Genomic DNA, 19,660 nt, shown 5'->3' with positions numbered 1-19,660 from the left:
AGCCCTCTCTCATTTCTGAGTGGCTTTCCACCCTTGGACTGTCTGTCCCTTAACTCCGGCCCTCCCGTCCGCTGCACAATTTGGAAACACTGCTACTCACAGGCTGCCGGCCTTTAGTTTCTTCTTCACACCAGCTCTTGGCTGGCACTCCTTCCTCAAAGAAAACTCAGGTTCAGCTCCTCTTAAGCTCCTAGCTTTTGCCCTCCCCCAACTCTCTGGGACCTTCCAAAAATCTAGCATCCCATTAGGGGTATTTTTGGGGCTACACCAACTGTGCCTGCATCACTCTAATCTTGTCTGGTCACTTGGCATCATTAATGTCAGCACAGTAACTCCACACTTTATACTTTTCACCAATGGCAGTTAGAGAAATTAAGCCTCCTTTATAACAATAAATACCCTGTTGTTGCGCTGCAGTGGAAGGGAATGCTAGGGGGTGCTCCCCAGCGGGGGGCGGAGAGTGTGTGTGCCCCTGCGGTGAGACGAACCTTGTCTGGGAAAGGAGTTCTGACAAGAAGACTTGACACTTGGAACTGAAGGCGAGGACTTGGACACTGAAGAGACAAAGGCTCAAGCAAGGAGCTCTGAGGACCTGGACACAGTTCAAGGGAAAGCTCCGAGACAGGGCTCGGAGCCAGATGCCCAGAGATGGAACTCTGAGCCAGAACACTGAGGCAGAACTCAGCGAAGGAAAGTTAAAAGCCAGGAACCTCAGGAGACTTGCACAGCCATGGACACATCGGAGACGAAGGACGTGAAGACATCACAGGAACTTGGAACAGAAGACAGGAGACATCCAATGGAACTTGGAACTGAAGAAGTCCAATGGAGCAGATCACGGAGTCCAAGGGAGGACTGCTCCAAGGAGACTAACTCCTTGCCAAGGCAACGATGAAATGGCTTCAGGGCCCTTAAGTAGGGCAGGAGAGGCAACTCCCTGGGAGGAGCTACCGGAGGGCCACACCTGCACTGGCCCTAAAAGTCCAGAGAAGAGAGGCTGGCCCGCCCCTAGAGGAAGCCGGGCAGGACCCTGGACAGTGGCGGCCCTGCTGCCGAAGACGCAGGAGCTGGAGCAGGAGGAAGCTGGGCCTCAGGGCAGGCCCAACGTGGGAGGCGGCCTCCAAGCCGCACCGGAGGACAGAGGGCAGCTCCAGCCGTGAAGAGGGCACCGGGGACGCGGCCTCCTGGCCGCAAAGAAGCGGATGATGTCAGCGGCCCCAGCCACGGAGGAAGGAACGGCACTGGGGCCTCTGTGCCACAGATAAAGGAGACAGGCCCGCGGCGGCCTGTTGCGCCGGAACTCCAGGGACGGTTCCATGCCGCGAAAGGAATGAGGCTTCGGGGTGGCCTCTGGGCCATGGAGGTAAGCGCCTCCTGTGGGTCCAGCCGTGGGAGGAGCGCAACACCTGTAAGTTGCAGAGTCACAGTCTTGGATCTGCTACTCAAGTCCTTTGATGCATTTCTCCCAAAGCGCTTAGTCACAAAAATAATATCAGTTGGCCTCAATGATATTTTGTAATACATTCAATCAAACTCTGTGGCAGGCATTTCTGAAAGGTTTTCTCCCAATTTGTGCCTATAGGATAAGACACATTAAGCCCACTGATGATGTCTCCGAATAAAGTGGTAGTACGTGTAGGAAAGGAGTGAAAATGTTTTCTACATTCAGCTTTATGATGTCTGCATAGACCAGGAAAAGGCTTTTCATCTTAAAACTTTTTCCTTCATCTTTTGGGATGAGCTGTAGTCTGCATCCTTTGAGCTCTCCCAGCCTTCTTGCACTCTTATACTAACATACTGATTGGATACCTTCACAGCCATAGAGTAAAAAGAAAATAAGAAATATTCACACGACAGGAGTGTGAAATGATTGCAGTAAGGGATTTTTTTTTCCAGTTTTAGAATGTTGCTTCCTAAGTATTATTCCTCGTTACAGATACTGTATAAAGATGATCTAAACTGGCTGAAGGGCATTGGATGTTATGTCTGGGATACTCCACAAATCCTACATGCCAAGAAATCGTATGACCTGCAGAGTCAAGTAAGTGACATGCAATGGTTGTTTCTCTGTTCTTGTGAAATAAATTATGTTGTGTTACAAAGTTTTTGTTAAACCCATGTATGCAAGGGGTGGAATAGTTCTAAAGAAAATCGACTACTTCCATCTGCTTCTGAAAGTAAACTAAAGGCATTTACAATCGGAAACATTTATTTGAGCCCTTTGCCCATTTGGTAGAATCTAGGGGGGTCCTAAGCTTTCGCGTGGCCCTTCACTCAGAAAAATCCGTTGACCCATCTAGGAGCTGTCTGTGCAAAGAGCAGACTGACAGGAATGTCTCACATTATGTAGATTTTAAAAACGATAAAGCAATATTTCAGGTTATACTTGTGCATATCCTCCAGAGCACATGGTGAGCTTCCACTGTACTGGGTCTGAAGAGCAGTGCATGGCAGTAGGCGTACCAGAAATTAAATAAATACATGCATGCAAAATTAGTTGTGGCTTCCCAAACTGATGCAGGATTCCTTTTCTTTTCTCATCTGCAGCTTAAATACACAGCAGCAGGCAAAGAAAACTTCCCAAACTATTGTATGGTAACTGATACGCCAGTGTACGTGACGGCTGTTCAGAGCGGCATTCAGGCCAGCGATGTAAGTTGTGAACGTTTGTTACTCGTGCTAAGAAACAAGTAACTAAACTGAAGAAGTAATAAACTTTTGTTTATTGCAGGTGAACTATAAAAAAGATTACCATAATAACAAGGATAAGTATACATCTATTCTGGAAACAGTGGATTATAACAGAATTCACAGCCTGAAGGACCTTTTCAGCACTGTAAGTTTTTATGTGTGTAATTTCTAAATGCTGGTCAGAATGATACATTTACCTCTTTCTTTCTTTCTTTCTTTTTTTTTTTAAATTAGATGCTATTTCCAAAGGGCCAGATTCACAAAGATTTCCTCCTGTTCAGTTGGAAAAGACTTTGATGAATCAGGCCCTAAAGCTTTATGACACACGAGTGCCTCAACGTTTTGCCTTTCGCTTTGATTTCTTTCTGGTAGGGAAATAAATATAGAAATGCTACCCAGTTGTGTGTTGCATTTTGTATTGTAATGTGCGGAAGATACTGTGAATGTTTCAGAAATAATAGCAGACATGGTTTTTGTCTCTTAGAACCTGTACAAGCATGCCTGGGATAAAATAAAAGCCATCAGTTACAAGCTGCCATCTGACTCCTTCTCATTGGCTCTTCACAGACAGCAGAAGCATCTTCCCAGTTATGTAAGTGCAACTTAAATACAGACATATGGCAGGTGACTAATTCTACACTCAAAGCTCAGTGTGGTATTGTACATAATGTAGGCAGACAAAAGCGTGGAGTAATCAACAGTCACGCATGCTGATAAGGCAGGCAGAGAGGTGCGTGGCCAACAATATCTTCAGCTGTTCCTTGTGGCATTAAACGAATAGTAAGGTGATATAGATATGAGTACACTCCCCTGACATGGCCATGTTTCACCAGGGAGGCTGCGTCTGGAGGGAGGGAGGAAGGAAGGTATGCACTTTAAATCTGTAAAAGGAAAGAGGAACGTGTTACAATAAAGACCCTGTGACTACAATGAGGGAGCAGGGCACAATAGGGTCGGAGAGGGCACGGGGAGTCCACTAGGGGCAGAGGGTAGGGAGGAGAGAGAAAGAGGGAGGAGAGAGGGATCGGGGAGCTCACGACTGGCCAAGGTGGGGAATTCAAAAGGGTGCCTCCTTGCCGGCTCCTTTTGCCCCGGCTCGCTGTCTGGCCGGCTTCCCGCCCTACCCTCCCTTGAGGGCAGCTGCCCGCAGGGGGGAGCAAGGTCAAGAGGTGGGCCAGAGTCGTGGCAGGGCCCAGTGGCCCGATTGATTGAGATACAGACTGTGCTAGGGCCAGCGGCCTGACAGATCAAGATCCAGACCCCTGGTGCTTTGGCGGAGGCCAGGGGAGAAGGAAAGGGCTCAACCAAGGCCAACTGACTTCTATGGTCGGGGACTTGTGAGGCCAGTGACACTGGCGACACGTTGGCTTCTACGGCCGGGCGTATCTTGGGTTGCCAGTGGCTGCTGGCATATGGGGTTCTGGCGCTTTGGTCACCAGGGGTTATTGTGATCGAATGTTAATGATTAGTGGATAAGTACATTGTGTCTTTCATGCTGCATTGCTTTGCTTTGCTATGAGGCTGCGGCCGAATCCGTCCAATAATAAAACTTTGCTCTGCTCTGACCACGTGTTGGTGATCAATTTAAGTTTCAAGGGGTGGGGGGGGGGGGGGGGTGGAGGGGAACGAAGCCTTAACTCATGCCCTTATTGTGTTGAAACCATGTATTAGTCAAGAACAGCAGCCTCTACATACAGGGGTAGATTTTAAAAGCAGCGTGCGCTACCCGGCGCGTGCACATGTACGCCTGATTTTGCAGGCACGCGCAAGTAATAAAATCCAGGATCGACGCCCAAGGGGGTGCACAATTATGCACCTTGCGTGCGCTGAGCCACGCAGCTTTCCTCTGTTCCTTCCCAGGCCGCTCCAAAATCGGAGCGGCCTGGAAGGGAACTTCTCTTCCCCCTAGCCTAACCTTCCCACCCCTTCCCCTAACCTTTCCCCCCCTAGCCCTACTCTAACCCCCACCCAAATTTAAACCACCAAGAACCATCAAAAAATTTAGGAGTACTATGTTTCTGCCGTCTCTGGATACTAGCATTTAGTACATGAACTTCTAGTTTGTGGGAACAATTAAAAGGATTGGTGACTTTCACCCCAGGACAGGAAAAATTGCTGCAAGAACTCGAGGCAGTACGGACTGTACCGGCATTAGCATTGCTTACCCTGATGACACAACACACATATCACAGTTCTGTGAGACAGGTGCTGTTTCGGTATTGTAGCCTCCATGTTTTTTTAGGATGTGCTGTTACCAAAGGGATATTTTATCAGGATAAATCAAAACAGATTTATAGAATACATAATTTTCAATTAGTGAAACAGAGGAGGTACCAAGTATTTATTGATGTGTTATTTTGTATGATGGAAAATTATTATTATTATTATTTAAGCATTTGTATAGTAGCCTAAACCAGGATGCTTTCAAATAAATTACATATCAGTATAATTAATCCCTGCTCCAAAGAATTTACAATCCATGTGGGCACCTGGAGTTAATTGTTTAAAACAGTAAGCTATTGACTTAGGCCTTGACAGCTTCCTTGAATCTTGCACATATGAATTAGTATCATTTTCCTTTATGCATTTTGTTCCTTGGTATTAATTAAATATAAATTCTTTCCCTTATTGGTTATAAAATCTAACAAAGACTGCTCTAGATTGGGCAACCTTATCTATCTAGTCAAACTCACCAAGTGACATAATCAGTTAAATAGTCTGCTTTTCAGGCCATAGTGAATCATCTCTATTTTTCTTTTCTGTATAGGTGAAATATCGGGCAGAATATGAGAAGTTTAAAGCACTCTATACTTTACCCAGAGGTGTTCAGGATGATCCCAACACAGCAAGATGCCTTAGAGTAGGCAAATTTAACATTGATGTAAGTATGTATAGGAGAAAATGTCCATGAATTGAATTGCATTGCAGTTCATTAAGGGGGTAATTTTAAAATAGCCCACATAAATTTGTGGGCTGTTATATGCCTTAGTTACACCAGTTTTCAAAATGAACTTACACAGACAAGTTTGATTTAAAAATTATCCCATAAAAACTACCCGTACTAAGCTACACCTGCTACTTTGTGCAGGGAAAGGTTTGGTGAGATTTGCATGCATACTTTTGAAAATCGGTAAGTACGAAAGTAAATGCAAACCTCACCCAGATGCCTCCCTCACTCCTATGGGAATGCCTCTCTCCGAAGCACTTAAAATTATATGCATACAGGGAATATGCACGTTATTTTATGCACATATTAGCCGGGCAATTTTCGAAAGGATTATTTCCATGGGTAAAGCACTGATTTACTCTCAGAAGTCCCTTTGAAAATTACCCACCCTGAAGGTGTCAGTGGGTCAGATGTCTTCATCTTGTAAGAGTATTTGTTCCACAGATTATTCATTTTCTGATTGAAATTGATGTAAAAACCTGCAATATTTTAGGTTGCATTTTTACTACCATCATATGTGAATGCAACTTCACAAGACCTTGCTGAGCCAATGAGACTGATTTCACTTACTTTAGTTGAATACTCAAGCCACTAAAATTTTTGTTCCCTGTACCTACCTGGATCAGTCCAGACCGCTGGGTTATGCCTCCCTTCCAGCAGATGGCGTCAGAGAAAAAACTGAAAAGGCACCTCCTCATAACCCGGTGTGCCACCTGTGATCCTTCAGTATTTCTCTGACTCTAGCAGATGAGGGTGGCAGAACCTGTGGTCCTGATCCTTTAAAAAAAAAAAAAAAAAGATTTATAATTTGGTTGGACTATTAGGCTATGGTTCCTTTAAAATTGTTATGGCTACATCAAGCTAGTTTAAAAAAAAAAAAAAAGAGGTTTCCAGTCAGGAGGTGAGCAGTGCTTGTACTCCCAAGGCTCTCCCCCAAGGTAGAGTTGCAGCTGGAGTTAGTGACCCTGGGAACCAGTTTGCCCGGAGCTGGTCCTCGTGGATGGTGAGTAGGGGGATTTACCGGTGGGCCGGTCCCTCCCCCTAGCACTCAGAGAAGAGTCCATTCCTCTGGCGCAGCCTGTGCCAAGTCTGCTATCCCAGGGACATCGTTTTTTTGTAATTTCCCCTGGTTGACTGGATCTTTAAAAAAAAAAACATGCAAAAAGGAGAGGCAGATGCTTTTTGGCGGTCAGGATTATTTCCCACGGGCCTCCAGAGAAGCGATTCAACTTTTTTCAATTTTTCAATTTTGTCAGCGCCAGCTAAACATGCCACGGGGAAATTGCTGCTCTGCATGCGGGGAGCCGGCAGTCCAACTCTCCCGCGATGCCCTGTGCTCAAGATGTCTCCTGGGCAGGGAAGGTCCATTGGGGGCATCAGGGAGCGACAGCAGAGTGTCGGCTTCACGGGCCCGAGGTGCAGGGAAGAATCGGCACACTCAGAGGCCTTGGCCTGACCCAATCCCAGCCAGCGCGGGAACAGCGGCCATTTTGGCTCCATCACGCGCCGATCCGCGGCTGGGTGCAGGGGGAGGGGATTTTCCTCCACAGCTGTCTCCACCGACTTTGAGCCCCCTTAGGCCGTGGAACGAGGAGCCTGATTCTCCTGCCAATGCAGACCCCTCCCGGGGGAGTGGGGGAATTAAAGAAACAGCATCCCTTTTCTTCGCAATTCATTTTATTAATGCACAAGGCATATATGGAAGCGGAGGCTGGGTTTCAGCCATTGGATCCTCCCCCTGTAAAGGTTACCAGACTGTCTGAGGGACTGGACCCCTCTAGAGTTCGGTCTGGCTGCGGAGTTTCTGGTGGCGCGGGAGCACGGCTTCCAGATCAGCTAGATCCACCATCTCAGGACCCCCTTGTGGGGATACAGATGAAGACGCTGATAAGTCCACCCCGGTGGAGGGTGATGGACCCACAAGTCCTCCGGTTATTCATGAGAGAGGAGCTTGACCCCATGATCCCTCACGTGCTGACGGAGCTGGGGATTGAGGCTCCACAGCCGAGTGCGGAGTCTTCCAATGTGGATCCCGTTCTCTCTGGCCTACGGGCTCCTCCTAAGACCTTTCCTTTCCACCCAATGTTGCTGCAGCTCATGACCTGGGAGTGGGATGCTCCGGAGGCGAGTCTTCGGGTGGGTCGAGCTATGGAGAAGCTCTATCAACTGCCAGAGGAATCTTTAGCCATCCTTAAGGTTCCTAAGGTGGACGCAGCCATTTCGGCGGTCGCGAAGTGGACAACCATTCCGGTAGCAGGCGCTGCTGCGCTTAAGGATCTTCAGAATAGGAAGTTGGAGGTTCTTCTTAAGAGGATTTTTGAAGTGTCAGCGCTTTGCGTCCGGGCGGCAATATGCAGTAGTCTCATGCAAAGGGCGATCCTGAGATGGGTTCAACAGTTGCTTACTGCTCAGGAGCTCCCCTCTGTGGAGGCGGAGCAGGTGGATCGGATGGAAGCTGCAGTCGCATACACCGCAGATGCCCTCTATGACATTCTTCGGGCTTCTTCGCGCATGATGGCTTCAGCAGTTTCTGCTAGGAGGCTCTTGTGGCTCCGCAACTGGTCCGCGGATGTTTCCTCTAAATCCCAGTTGGGCAATCTTCCCTTTAAATGGAAATTCTTGTTCGGGGATGATCTGGAAGCTCTTACCAAGTCCCTAGGAGAAACAAGGTTTACAAGTTGCCAGAGGACAGACCTAGACCTTCACGGACTTTGGGGTCGACTCGTGCTCATGTTCGAGGGCAGCGTCGTTTTCATCAGGGCAGAGTCACTTCCTTTTCTCCACATCAGCCATCTACGAGGTCACAGGCTTGGACTCATTCCTTTCGTGGCCGCAGACCTCCCCGAGTCGGAGCTCCTCAGGGATCGACAGGAACCAAGTCTTCTCAATGAAGGTGTGCTGGCCCACTCCTCTCCAGTTCCGGTGATTGGCAGCAGCCTGTCAATGTTTTTTGAAGAGTGGGTCAAGATTACATTGGACCAGTGGGTCCTAAGCATCATAGAACACGGCTATGCTTTGTATTTTGGTCGCCCTCTACGAGACCTGTTTATGATTTCTCCCTGCGGGTCCCATGCCAAACGGTCGGTGGTACTTCAGACACTCAATCGGTTGAAGGCTCTGGGAGCCATCGCCCCGGTTCCACCTGCGGAGTACGGAACAGGAAGATATTCAATATATTTCGTGGTTCCCAAGAAGGAAGACTCATTCCATCTGATCTTGGATCTCAAAAAGGTGAACAGGGTGCTTCAGGTACCTCGTTTTTGTATGGAAACTCTCCGATCCTTTATTGCGGCCGTCCACTCTGGCGAGTTTTTGGCTTTATTAGATTTGACGGAGGCGTATCTGCACATAGGGATCCAGGAGTGTCATCGGCGGTTTCTCAGATTTATGATCCTGGGCAAGCATTATCAGTTCCAAGCACTTCCGTTCAGTTTGGCGACGGCTCCCCTTGTTTTAACTAAGGTAATGGTGGTTCTAGCAGCAGCTCTCAGGCGGGAGGGGATTTTGGTCCATCCCTACCTAAACGATTGGCTCATACGAGCAAAGTCGGAGGAGCTTTGCAAGACGGCGGTTCATTCGGTTTTGCACCGTCTTCACTCTCGGATGGGTCGTCAGTTTTGCCAAGAGTCAGTTAGTCCTGTCTCAGGTACTGACCTTTGTAGGCGCTTGGTTTGACACGTTGATCGGCATGGTCTTTCTCATGCAGGAGAGGATCGACAAGCTAATGGCACAGATTCGCAGACTATTGTCCCTACCGCTGCCCCGAGCGTGGGATTACTTGCAGGTGCTTGGTTCTATGGCGCCTACTCTAGAGTTATTCCCCTGGGCTTTCGCTCATATGAGACCTTTGCAGAGGGCATTACTTTCTCGTTGGGACCTGAAGTCAGAAGAGTTCCAAGTCCCATTGCCTCTCCTGGAGCCCGACAGATCCAGTCTCAATTGGTGGTTCATCCCGGACCACTTGCAGAAAGGGATGGACCTGGAGAAGCCTCAGTGGGTGATTGTGATGACGGATGCCAGCCTCTCCGGTTGGGGAGCTGTGTGCCAATCGCAGGCCACACTGGGGCGATGGACAGCTCAGCAGGCGAAGTGGTCCATAAATCGCTTGGAAACCAGAGCAGTGTGCCTGTCGTTGCGCAGTTTTCTCCCCTTGTGCATCATCGTTCGGTGTGAGTGTTGTCCGACAATGCCACGACAGTGGCTTACATCAATCGGCAAGGGGGAACAAGAAGTCATCCGGTGGCTGAAGAAATGGACAGACTAATGGTCTGGGCGGAATGCCATCTTGTCCACCTAGCGGCTTCTCACATAGCCAGAGTAGACAACGTCCAGGCAGATTTTCTCAGTCGTCAACAGCTGGATCCCGGGGAGTGGGAACTCTCCGAGGAGGCAATGCACCTCTTGGTTCATCGGTGAGGAGTGCCCCAACTAGACTTGATGGTGACTCAGAGGAATGCAAAGGCAGTCCAGTTCTTCAGCCGCAGACGGGAACACAAAGCGGAAGGAGTGGATGCTCTGGTCCTTCCGTGGCCCTGCGACATTCTGCTCTACGTGTTTCCTCTCTGGCTGTTAGTGGGCAAGGTCTTAAGGAGAATAGAGGCTCACATAGGGTCAGTCGTTCTCGTAGCCCCGGAGTAGCCACAGAGGCTGTGGTTTGAAGATTTGATCAACTTGGCGGTGGACGGACCTATCCAGCTCGGTCATCTCTCCAATCTTCTTCGTCAGGGTCCAGTATTTTTCGATAAAGTGGCTTGCTTTTGTCTAGCGGCTTGGCTTATGAGAGGCGGCAGCTAAGGAAGAAAGGTTATTCGGATTCAGTCATTTCCACACTCCTTCATGCGCGGAAGGCGTCTACTTCACTTACGTATGTTCGCGTCTGGAAGGTCTTCGATTCCTGGTGTGACGGGTTGAACATGGCCCCGCGGTGTGCCTCCATTGTTCATATTCTCGCATTTTTGCAGGAGGGTCTGAAGAAAGGATTCGCGTGTAGTTCCCTCAAGGTTCAGGTGGCGGCTCTGGGCTACTTAAGGGGTAAGATTGACGAGATAGCTCTGGCAGCTCATCCGGATGTGGCACATTTCCTCAAAGGTGCTAAATATTTGAATCCCCCCATTCATCCAGTGTGTCCTTCTTGGAGTTTGAATCTGGTTCTCTGTGGTTTGTGCGGCCTTCCTTTTGAGCCTCTCAAACGGGCCACCTTAAAAGATCTAACACTCAAGGCAGTTTTTCTCGTGGCTATTACTTCCGCGAGGAGAATTTCTGAGCTTCAAGTGTTGTCCTGTAGGGAGCCTTTTCTGCAGATTTCAGATACAGGGTTGTCCCTTAGAACAGTGCCCTCCTTTCTACCGAAGGTAGTATCGGTGTTCCCTCTGAATCAGACCGTTGAATTACCGGCCTTCACGGATTTAGATCGGGAGTCCCTTCAGGCTTGGGATTTGAGGAGGTTAGATGTTCGCAGAATTCTGCTTCGATATTTGAAGGTGATCAATGCATTTTGACTCTCTGACCATCTTTTATTCTTATGGAATGGTGCTAAGAGAGGTCAGAAGGCATCCAAAGCTACTATTTCCCGATGGTTGAAGGACGCCATCACTTCGGCTTATATTTGTCATTGCCGACCAGTCCTGGAAGGTTTGAAGGCTCATTCGATCAGGTCTCAGGCGGCGTCTTGGGCTGAACGCCAGTGTGTTTTGCCGTGGGAGATTTATAGGGCAGCTACCTGGAAATCCTTTCACACTTTTGCCAAACATTACCATTTGGACGTCCGAGCTCCGGATGTCAACAGTTTTGGCAGCAGTGTTCTTCCAGCAGGACTCTCCAGGTTCCACCCCATTTACGGCAGCTTGGGTACATCCCAGCAGTCTGGACTGATCCGGGTATGTACAGGGAAAGGAAAATTGGTTCTTACCTGATAATTTTCATTCCAGTAGTATCACGGATCAGTCTAGATGCCCGCCCAGGGTATTCTGATCTGGAGAGTCCGTTCGGTGTCCTACTTTGTCTGTTTTTTCTTCTATACTACAGTGTATTTTCATGAAACACTCAAGATTCTACTTGACTAGCAAAGTCTCCCTCCTTGTATATAGGTCACACAGTTTTTTGGTTAAACTATGGTTTGATGTAGCCATTGGTTCCTCAATTTGGTTTTTTGATACATTCATTCTGCTATAGTAAGGATTATACTGAAGGATCACAGGTGGCACACCGGGTTAAGAGGAGGTGCCTTTTCAGTTTTTTCTCTGACTCCATCTGCTGGAAGGGATGCATAACCCAGCGGTCTGGACTGATCCATGGTACTACAGGAAAGAAAATTAGCAGGTAAGAACCAATTTTCCTTTACTGTTGTATGCAGCAGAGAATGAAGAATCCACTTATTTCCCAGTGTTGAATACCATCAAGTTCATCTGTGCTATTAACATGCAACCTGGCAACCAAAGTGATTGTGGCTTGTAAATCAGATTATTGCAAATTAACTAATGTGTTTAGATGTTTTGCAAATCTATAACAGTGGCAACTGCAACTCCTCCTGGCCCAGCTGCCTCTACTATCATGAACTTATTAAACACATCATATAAACCTTTGCAAGTGATAATAAATTGCCATCGCCTTTATTAGTTGCTTAACAATGGCATCTAATCTGGGCACTTGAGCCCATCTAATGTCTAATTCCCTCTTCTCTCCTGGGCCCAGGCCTCTGCCACTCTGCAGTTTTCTAATGCCTACCTTGTCTTGGTCTTATGGTGTTGAAGTTGAAAAAGAATTGATTGGGCCATTTGGAAGCAATGGCTGAAGGGCGAGAACAAATGCTTGCCTCCCCTTTTATAATTCCCAAAACTCTGGCCCTTGGTATTTCCTAAAACTCACAGCTGGCCAAATGTAGCCTCACATTGCTGGTGTGCTCCTCTCCGCTGAAGGCTGATGTCATCAGGATGTGCCAGTGATTGGGGTGATAACCCAGAAGTGTGGGCCAGTAAGCCACATGGCTGATGCCATCATGGCACAGCAACAAGGTGGTAAGATGCAGCCCATGTGGCTGTTAGCCTGGGGAGAGAGTTGCTACGTCAAGGGTGGGGAGTGGGGGGGGGGCAGGTGAGGCCGGGGCAGCATTGGGTCAGCACATGGATGCCCCGTTACGGATTGCATCCTGGCAATCTGGCACAATGGCTACCCTTTTTTTCTTTTTTGTATAATTACTAAATCTTTATTGTATACACGGAGGGAGCAATTTTGGAAGCCAATTTAAACAAGTAAAATGCTTTGTGCATACATAACTTGGCTTTTTGAAAATTGACCACTGTTAGCATGGGTAGAAGCACACACGTACTTTTACTTAACCTGCTTTGTTAGGAGGTGTTCCTGAGGGCATGTTTAGTTTGAGGGAGGAAACTAATCAGCACAGATCATATTTTAAATGTATGTGCATTATTTTCCTTTAAATTACTCCCCCTCCCACTCCCCAACAAAATGCAATTGCAAATACTGCAGCTACTTTGTGCTCATGACCATAATTAGTACAAATCCTGCGGATATCAAGTGCCTATGGTATTTGCACCAATGCGGGCAGTTTGATTATTTTTCCCGTAACATATGCCTACATATTTCCACATGAACTATTGGGCAAAGTGTGCATAAACATGAAAATATTTATAATATGGAATAGAAATACACCAGGTTAGCTTTATAGCTCTCTTTCCAAATAGTTTTGGGGGGGGTTTTTTATTGGTAATGTGCTAACTCTAGCTTTTCCAAGAAATGCATTCTTCAAAAGTAAATGGTTTGTTTTATTGCAGCGCTTGTATAAGGAAGCCTATGAAAAGAACAAGATGAAAATCAACATTGTTCCAGACATGCTGGAAATTGTTACTGCCAGAAAAACACAGGACAAAGTCAGTGAAATTGACTATCGCAAGCATCTCCATGAATGGATCTGCCTGCCTGACCTTCAGGTCTACGTCCATGCTAGAAAAGTCCACGACCAGCTTAGCGATGTAAGCTTCGTCCTTTCTATTGCCCTAGTGTGAGCTTACTGTCCTGAAAATGACATTTATCCATATATCTTGGTTTTTCCTTGAAACATGAATGTCAACTCTCAGCTCTAAGCACCATGACTTAAAATATGGCTCAGTTAATTAAAAGCATAAAATTAAAAGCTAAACAAAATATTCAGTTCAATTTGCAGTGGACTGATTGGTGCAGACACAGGACATTAATGCCCTCCAATTGTCCTGTTTCTCTTGCCTTCCAAAAACTACTCATTCTAATTCATTTATTTAAGATACATTTTATTTCGATATTGTTTTCGTGTATTATGTTTAATCTGTTGTACTCAGCTTTAAGCACATCCGTGAAAATCAGTTTATAGATCTAAAATATTTAATAAAAGCATTCATAAATTAGCAACATTTCTTCCTTGAACACACTTTCTTCTATTTAATGTCCTGTCTGAGCTGCAAGTTAAGATATACCCAAATCTGGGGCCTCTTATTGTATATAAGAGTGCCACTGGGTGCAAATATGCTGCAGAGACCTCAACAAGACCTTTGTATTTATCCGGCTTTCTTGATCGGCACTTTTAAACAAATCAATCATTCATTTTCCCTTCAGAATGCATGTCTTTTTAGTAAAGACTAAAGTGTCATTGAGGAAAGAGGCTTATGTGATTTTTTATATTGCAAATAAGATTTTATGTTTACTATCGTTAACTTTATTTTTCATCATAGATTGTCTACAAAGATGACCTGAACTGGCTGAAAGGTGCCGGGTGCTTTGTATGGGACACTCCAGAAATTCTCCATGCCAAACATGCCTATGATCTGCGCAATGATGTATGTAATTTGTAGTAGATTTTTTTATTTAAACAAAATAAAAGTAATTTTCAATAGAAAAAATTGTTCCTACTTAAAAAAGAAAAGTTAGAAAATTAAGTGTAAGTGGGTTGTATTTTTCCAGCAGAAAAAGGAAATTGGAAAGAACATTATTTATTTATTTGGTTGGTTAGTTGGAAAGGACATTCTGTTTGTTTTTCTAAAGCTTTGCTATTAAATTCATTATTCTGAAAGAGATTCATTCTTGAGGACTCAAGGGCACACTTGTATTGGGTTGTGGAGGAAGCAGGGTTATAATCAGGTAATGGAGGGAGGGAGGGAGCCATGGTTGCACTATATTCTGGAGGATACCACTTATATATAGAGGGAGACATAGTCCTCGTCCCATGACTCGGCAGAACATGAGATGTGGGTAGCAATCAAAGAGATTGAACTTGATAGATTCAGACCTTGGTCATCTCAGTGCAAGATATCTCTCATTAATGTGATGCTATACAGAACCTGGTGTGATTGACCTAGCTGGGTTCCAAACCCATGAGAAGGATCTTCTGGGCTATTATTATTATAATTAGTAATAATTATGTTATTGTAATAATCACCATTAAGATCACACTAATAACAAAGCTTTATTCCACTTTTCAAAGTTTAAAAACAGTATAGCTATTTGGGGAGCTCTGTTTTTAAAAATGTAATGTTTTTGAAAATAAAAACATAATTTAGAATTAAGGAAAATAAAAAAAAAATCTATTCTCAGTTAAACAGTTGGAATGCCATACCTGGCTACATTTTCTAACTGAAAAACAACAGCCTCATAGAATAAACTGAATATCCTTTTCTTCCTAGATCACATACAAAGCAAAGGCAGCGGAAATGAAGAAAACTTACAGCCTGGTAACTCACACTCCCTTATATGATCAGGCTGTCACCAGTGGAAAACAGAGCAGCGATGTAAGTCTCTTTCCATATATCTGACTTAATGTACTGCTTCAGAAAATAAGAATGGTAATAATCAAGGAAGATTATTGGTTTTATTTAACTAGCAAAGTTGTTTTCACTGTGCTGTCATTTCCCTTTAAATGCACTAGAAGATCAGTGGTCTTAGGTGAGCCAAACTTGGTGAAAGCGCACACTTTATTTTGTGTGTGGGCATTATATGCAAATGAGCTCAATAGATAAATAATGCACCTACTTTACCTATAGACTTTAGCATGAAATGTTTAATTATACTTCCCTGAGATAAACTTAATTTTTTTTTTTTTTTTGTAATATTGCTTTTGCAAATCTTTTAGTGCAGGTAATTTAACTGATATTGCATGGAAGCTCACAAACAGTTTGGGCTGGATTTTAAAAGCCTTATGCGCGTGGAGGGGGGGTGAATTACGCACGCCGGGCCTATTTTATAAAGGTCCGGCGACACGCGTAAAGCCCCGGGACACGTCTAAGTCGCTGGGCTTCAAAAAAGGGGCGGGGCCAGAGGCCTCCGGCACAGTAGCCATTTGCCACTGTGTTGGAGGATCGTGTACCAGCAGGCTGCCAGCATGTGCAACTTGCGCCTGCCTGGAATAGGCGCAAAAGGTAACTTAAAGGAATTGGGGGGGTTAGGATAGGGCTAGGGGGCGAGAGAGTTAGGGGAAGGGGTGGGAATGTTAGATTATGGGGAGGGAACGGGAGAAGGCCGAGGGTGTCAGCGCGTGCAAGATGCACAATTGTGCGCCCCCTTGCGAGTGCCAACCCCCGATTTTATAACATGCGCGCACCTGCCAACAGTGATTTTAAAGCGCAAGCTCACCTTAACGATTTTCAGCATATCTTACTACATTAAGAATGCTGAATTTCTCCAGTGTGTTAAGGCACTGAGGTATTTTTAGTCCATGAATAATACCCACCATGGCAAATCTGAACAAAGGATCCATGTCCTAGCATTCTGCAACACTCTAAGATCTAGAAGTATGATAACAAAAAATGATCAGTAAACTTTTAACAAATGAATGCTGCAACTTCCTTAGGACCTGAATTCCTAAGTATTTTGCAGGACATACAAAATGGGGAATACACTTTACATGTGGAAATGGGGGTCTTTGAAAATTGCCCACTCCATGTGCAGGTAAAATTACGACTGAGTGCTATTACCCACGTAATTTTACCTATGATGAAAGGAGGTGTTTCCGAGGGGAGGGTGGGGGCCTTTGGAAGGGGATTATAAACACTTGCATACTTTTACATTTTCAAACAAGTGTATGCAACTTTACCCTGAAAAAAAGTGTGTCTGCAGACAAAGGAGGTGCAGAGCTGAGCAGGTACTTTTCCTTTGGCAATTTTCAAAGCGAAAGTTTTCCTGTTGAAAACTGGTGTAAAATCCAGGGGTGAAAAGGACCTGCCAACTTTCTGCTCGCTGCCTGCAGAAGTATCACGGACAGCTTGATAATTGCTCTCTATATGGCACCACCCTGCCTTACTGCTGATCTTCCTAACATTTAGGAATCTTCTTTAATGATTTTAATTACTACTGTTCCTATTTATCATATTTAAAGTGCTACTAGACATTCGCAGCCCTATACAGACTACCAGGGCTGGATTTTGGGGTGGGCAAACTGGACGGTCACCATGAGCTGAAGGTGCCCTGGGCACAACCAGTATCACCCATCCTGCAGCACATCCCATCCCAACGCGACTGAAGAGAGGCCTGGTGGCAGCAGCAGACTCCATCCCAACTGGTGGGAGGGCAGGGCACTTTTCACCCAGGGTGCCATATACCCAAATCCAGCCCTGACAGACATAAATAAGAGACATTCCCTGCTTCAAGCTGTTAAAATATACATAACAAACATAAATCCGTAAGAAGTATTACATAGAGGTACTTAGGATTGAAAAGCAGGATTTGAAATTGTGCTTAAAATTTTCCTTTAGTAAAAAAGAAAAGGCTTTACATGAATGTATTTTTTTGTGTTTGAAACCATAATCCTGCGCAATGTACTGACTACAAACCCCCTCCCCCACCCCCCCAACGTTTCTGTGGCAACAATAAAAGAAAACTTTTACAAAACATGAATAATGTGGAATAATGCAGAAACTGACTTTGCTTTTTAATTCCATAGGTTGTGTACCACTCTAATTATGAAAAAAATATTAGAGGCAAGTTGATTCCTACCTCCAAAACAGTAGATTTGGATAGAGCCAAGAATGCTCACAAGATACAGAGTGAAGTGAGTACCAGGAATTGATGTACCTTTATGCATGTGAGCTTCTGCCTGGTCATGCATCGTAGCTGGCCATTCTTGACCACAGAAGTTTGTACGTGAGCAGCAATACCAATGGGTCAAGGGAGGGAGGCCTGGAATTGGTTTGCTTTCATTGAATCTAAAGGGATACAGAGATGTGTTTATATGTAGTGCAGGTTTTCATTTTCCAGGGGTTGAGAGGGAGCGAGCAAGAGGAATGGGCAATGCTGTAGCTTGAATCCAACACCACCATTCCTGTGTGGGTATTTTCTCTCATGGTAAGGAGCGAGACACAAGGGGGAGATGAGCCCGACTTGGGATGCTATAATTCCCTAAGGATTGGGGAAGTGGAAGGTCCAGGGTGGAGGTGTATTGAGTTGCTCTAAAGCTTTTTCCTTCCTTTCCTCAACCTGTCTGGTTCCTATTTAAAGCATGAATGATTTTGCATATCCTCTGGTGACTAATAAAGCTGACCATCTCTGCAGGCTGGCTATTCTGGTTTGTTTTTTTTTGGCTACCAGGGTATACTGCAGATTGATGCAACTTGTTCACTTTCCCCCTTCTGCCGCTTCCAAGACCCTCAGCTCTTGCCAGCTGTCTGAGGGGTGAGAGACTCAGGATCATTCTTGAATCTGGCTCTGCAAATGGGGTTTGCACAGGACTAACAACAGGGCCCTGGGGACGGCCTGGGCAATACTGTTTGTTGCTTTTCACTACAATGAAATCCCTAGAAGTGAAGCAAAGTCTAATGACTAATTAAGGAAGTGTAAGTGTGACTCTGGGCTTTAACTTGCTGTATTTCATTTCATGATGGACTTTTTCAGGTTTGTATCACGTCCACATCAGGGATGTTCCGCTCAGATTGGCAGGTCTTCATCTGCTTTGATACAATGCTGGCCATCCACATACCTATAAACTTTTGAATTGTGTTCACGCTAAGATTGCTGTTGATTAGTGCAGGAAACAGAGGGAGAATGCATATCAACTTTCTCTCTTCCATCCCTCTGCACCCCATTAATCCACACACACTCTTTCTTTCCCCCTTCAGAGGTGACCCCAGTGGTATTCTCCTGCCCTCTTGACTTCAGCACTCTTCTTCCCTTCCCATCCCAGCCCATAAATCACTCCTAGCTTATTGACTTCTGCTCTGGGATCTCCTTATCCTCCTCTCCCATTCTGTCTTCAGCTGAGTCCAGTGTCTCTGGGATCATAGAGGACTGCAGACTCCGCTGTGCCTGCTCCAGCCCCTCCTCTCCTGTTTCTATCCACATGCTGGGGGTGGGGGAGGGGGTGAAGCTGGAGTGGACACCTCAAAGCAAAAAACAATTACTCTGCTCCTTTCTCCAGCCCTTCCCCTTCTGCTAACTAACAGGCCGATACAGTACAGTGCGTCCAATCATGGGTTAACAGTGCGCTCCAGCGGAGCGCACTGTTAACCCATGATTGGACGCGTGTTTTCGATGCGCTAGCTTTACCCATTATTCAGTAAGGGGTAATAGTGCGTTGAAAACGCGTGTCCAACCCCCCCCCCCCCCCCCGATCCTAATAGTGCCCACAACATGTAAATGCATGTTAATGGTCCTATTAGGTATTCCAGCGCGATTCAAGCGTGATCCAGCGCGAAGCCAAGCCACACATTTTACTTTCAGAAATTAGCGCCTACTCAAAGGTAGGCGTTAATTTCTCCGGGCACTGGGAATGTGCACAGAAAAGCAGTAAAAACTGCTTTTCTGTGCACCCTCCGACTTAATATCATGGCGATATTAAGTCGGAGGTCCCGAAAGTTAAAAAAAAGTTAAAAAAAAAAAATTTTTGAAATCGGCCCGTGGCTCGCGGGTTGAAAACCGGACGCTCAATTTTGCCGGCGTCCGGTTTCCAAACCCGTGGCTGTCAGCGGGTTTGAGAACCGACGCTGGCAAAATTGAGCGTTGGCTGTCAAACCCGCTGATAGCCGCCGCTCCTGTCCAAAAAGAGGTGCT

The 19,660-nt window shown here is 45.9% G+C and overlaps 1 protein-coding gene across 28 annotated transcripts in view; it reads left to right on the top strand.

Moving 5' to 3' along the window:
• NEB (nebulin) overlaps positions 1-19,660 on the top strand; it is a 421,259-nt gene that overhangs the window by 270,873 nt on the left and 130,726 nt on the right. For all 28 annotated transcript variants that reach the window (XM_029605471.1, XM_029605466.1, XM_029605487.1 and 25 more), the window contains 9 exons: positions 1,937-2,041; positions 2,548-2,652; positions 2,732-2,836; positions 3,176-3,283; positions 5,459-5,572; positions 13,429-13,626; positions 14,359-14,463; positions 15,307-15,411; positions 17,559-17,666. In XM_029605471.1, the coding sequence (XP_029461331.1) occupies positions 1,937-2,041; positions 2,548-2,652; positions 2,732-2,836; positions 3,176-3,283; positions 5,459-5,572; positions 13,429-13,626; positions 14,359-14,463; positions 15,307-15,411; positions 17,559-17,666 (1,053 nt within the window). The remainder of the gene's footprint in view (positions 1-1,936; positions 2,042-2,547; positions 2,653-2,731; positions 2,837-3,175; positions 3,284-5,458; positions 5,573-13,428; positions 13,627-14,358; positions 14,464-15,306; positions 15,412-17,558; positions 17,667-19,660) is intronic.

Source organism: Rhinatrema bivittatum, chromosome 6 (assembly GCF_901001135.1).
Source record: "Rhinatrema bivittatum chromosome 6, aRhiBiv1.1, whole genome shotgun sequence".
NCBI lineage: Eukaryota > Metazoa > Chordata > Amphibia > Gymnophiona > Rhinatrematidae > Rhinatrema > Rhinatrema bivittatum.
The sequence above is the reverse complement of the archived record's forward strand: the minus strand, read 5'-3'. Positions and strand labels throughout refer to the sequence as shown.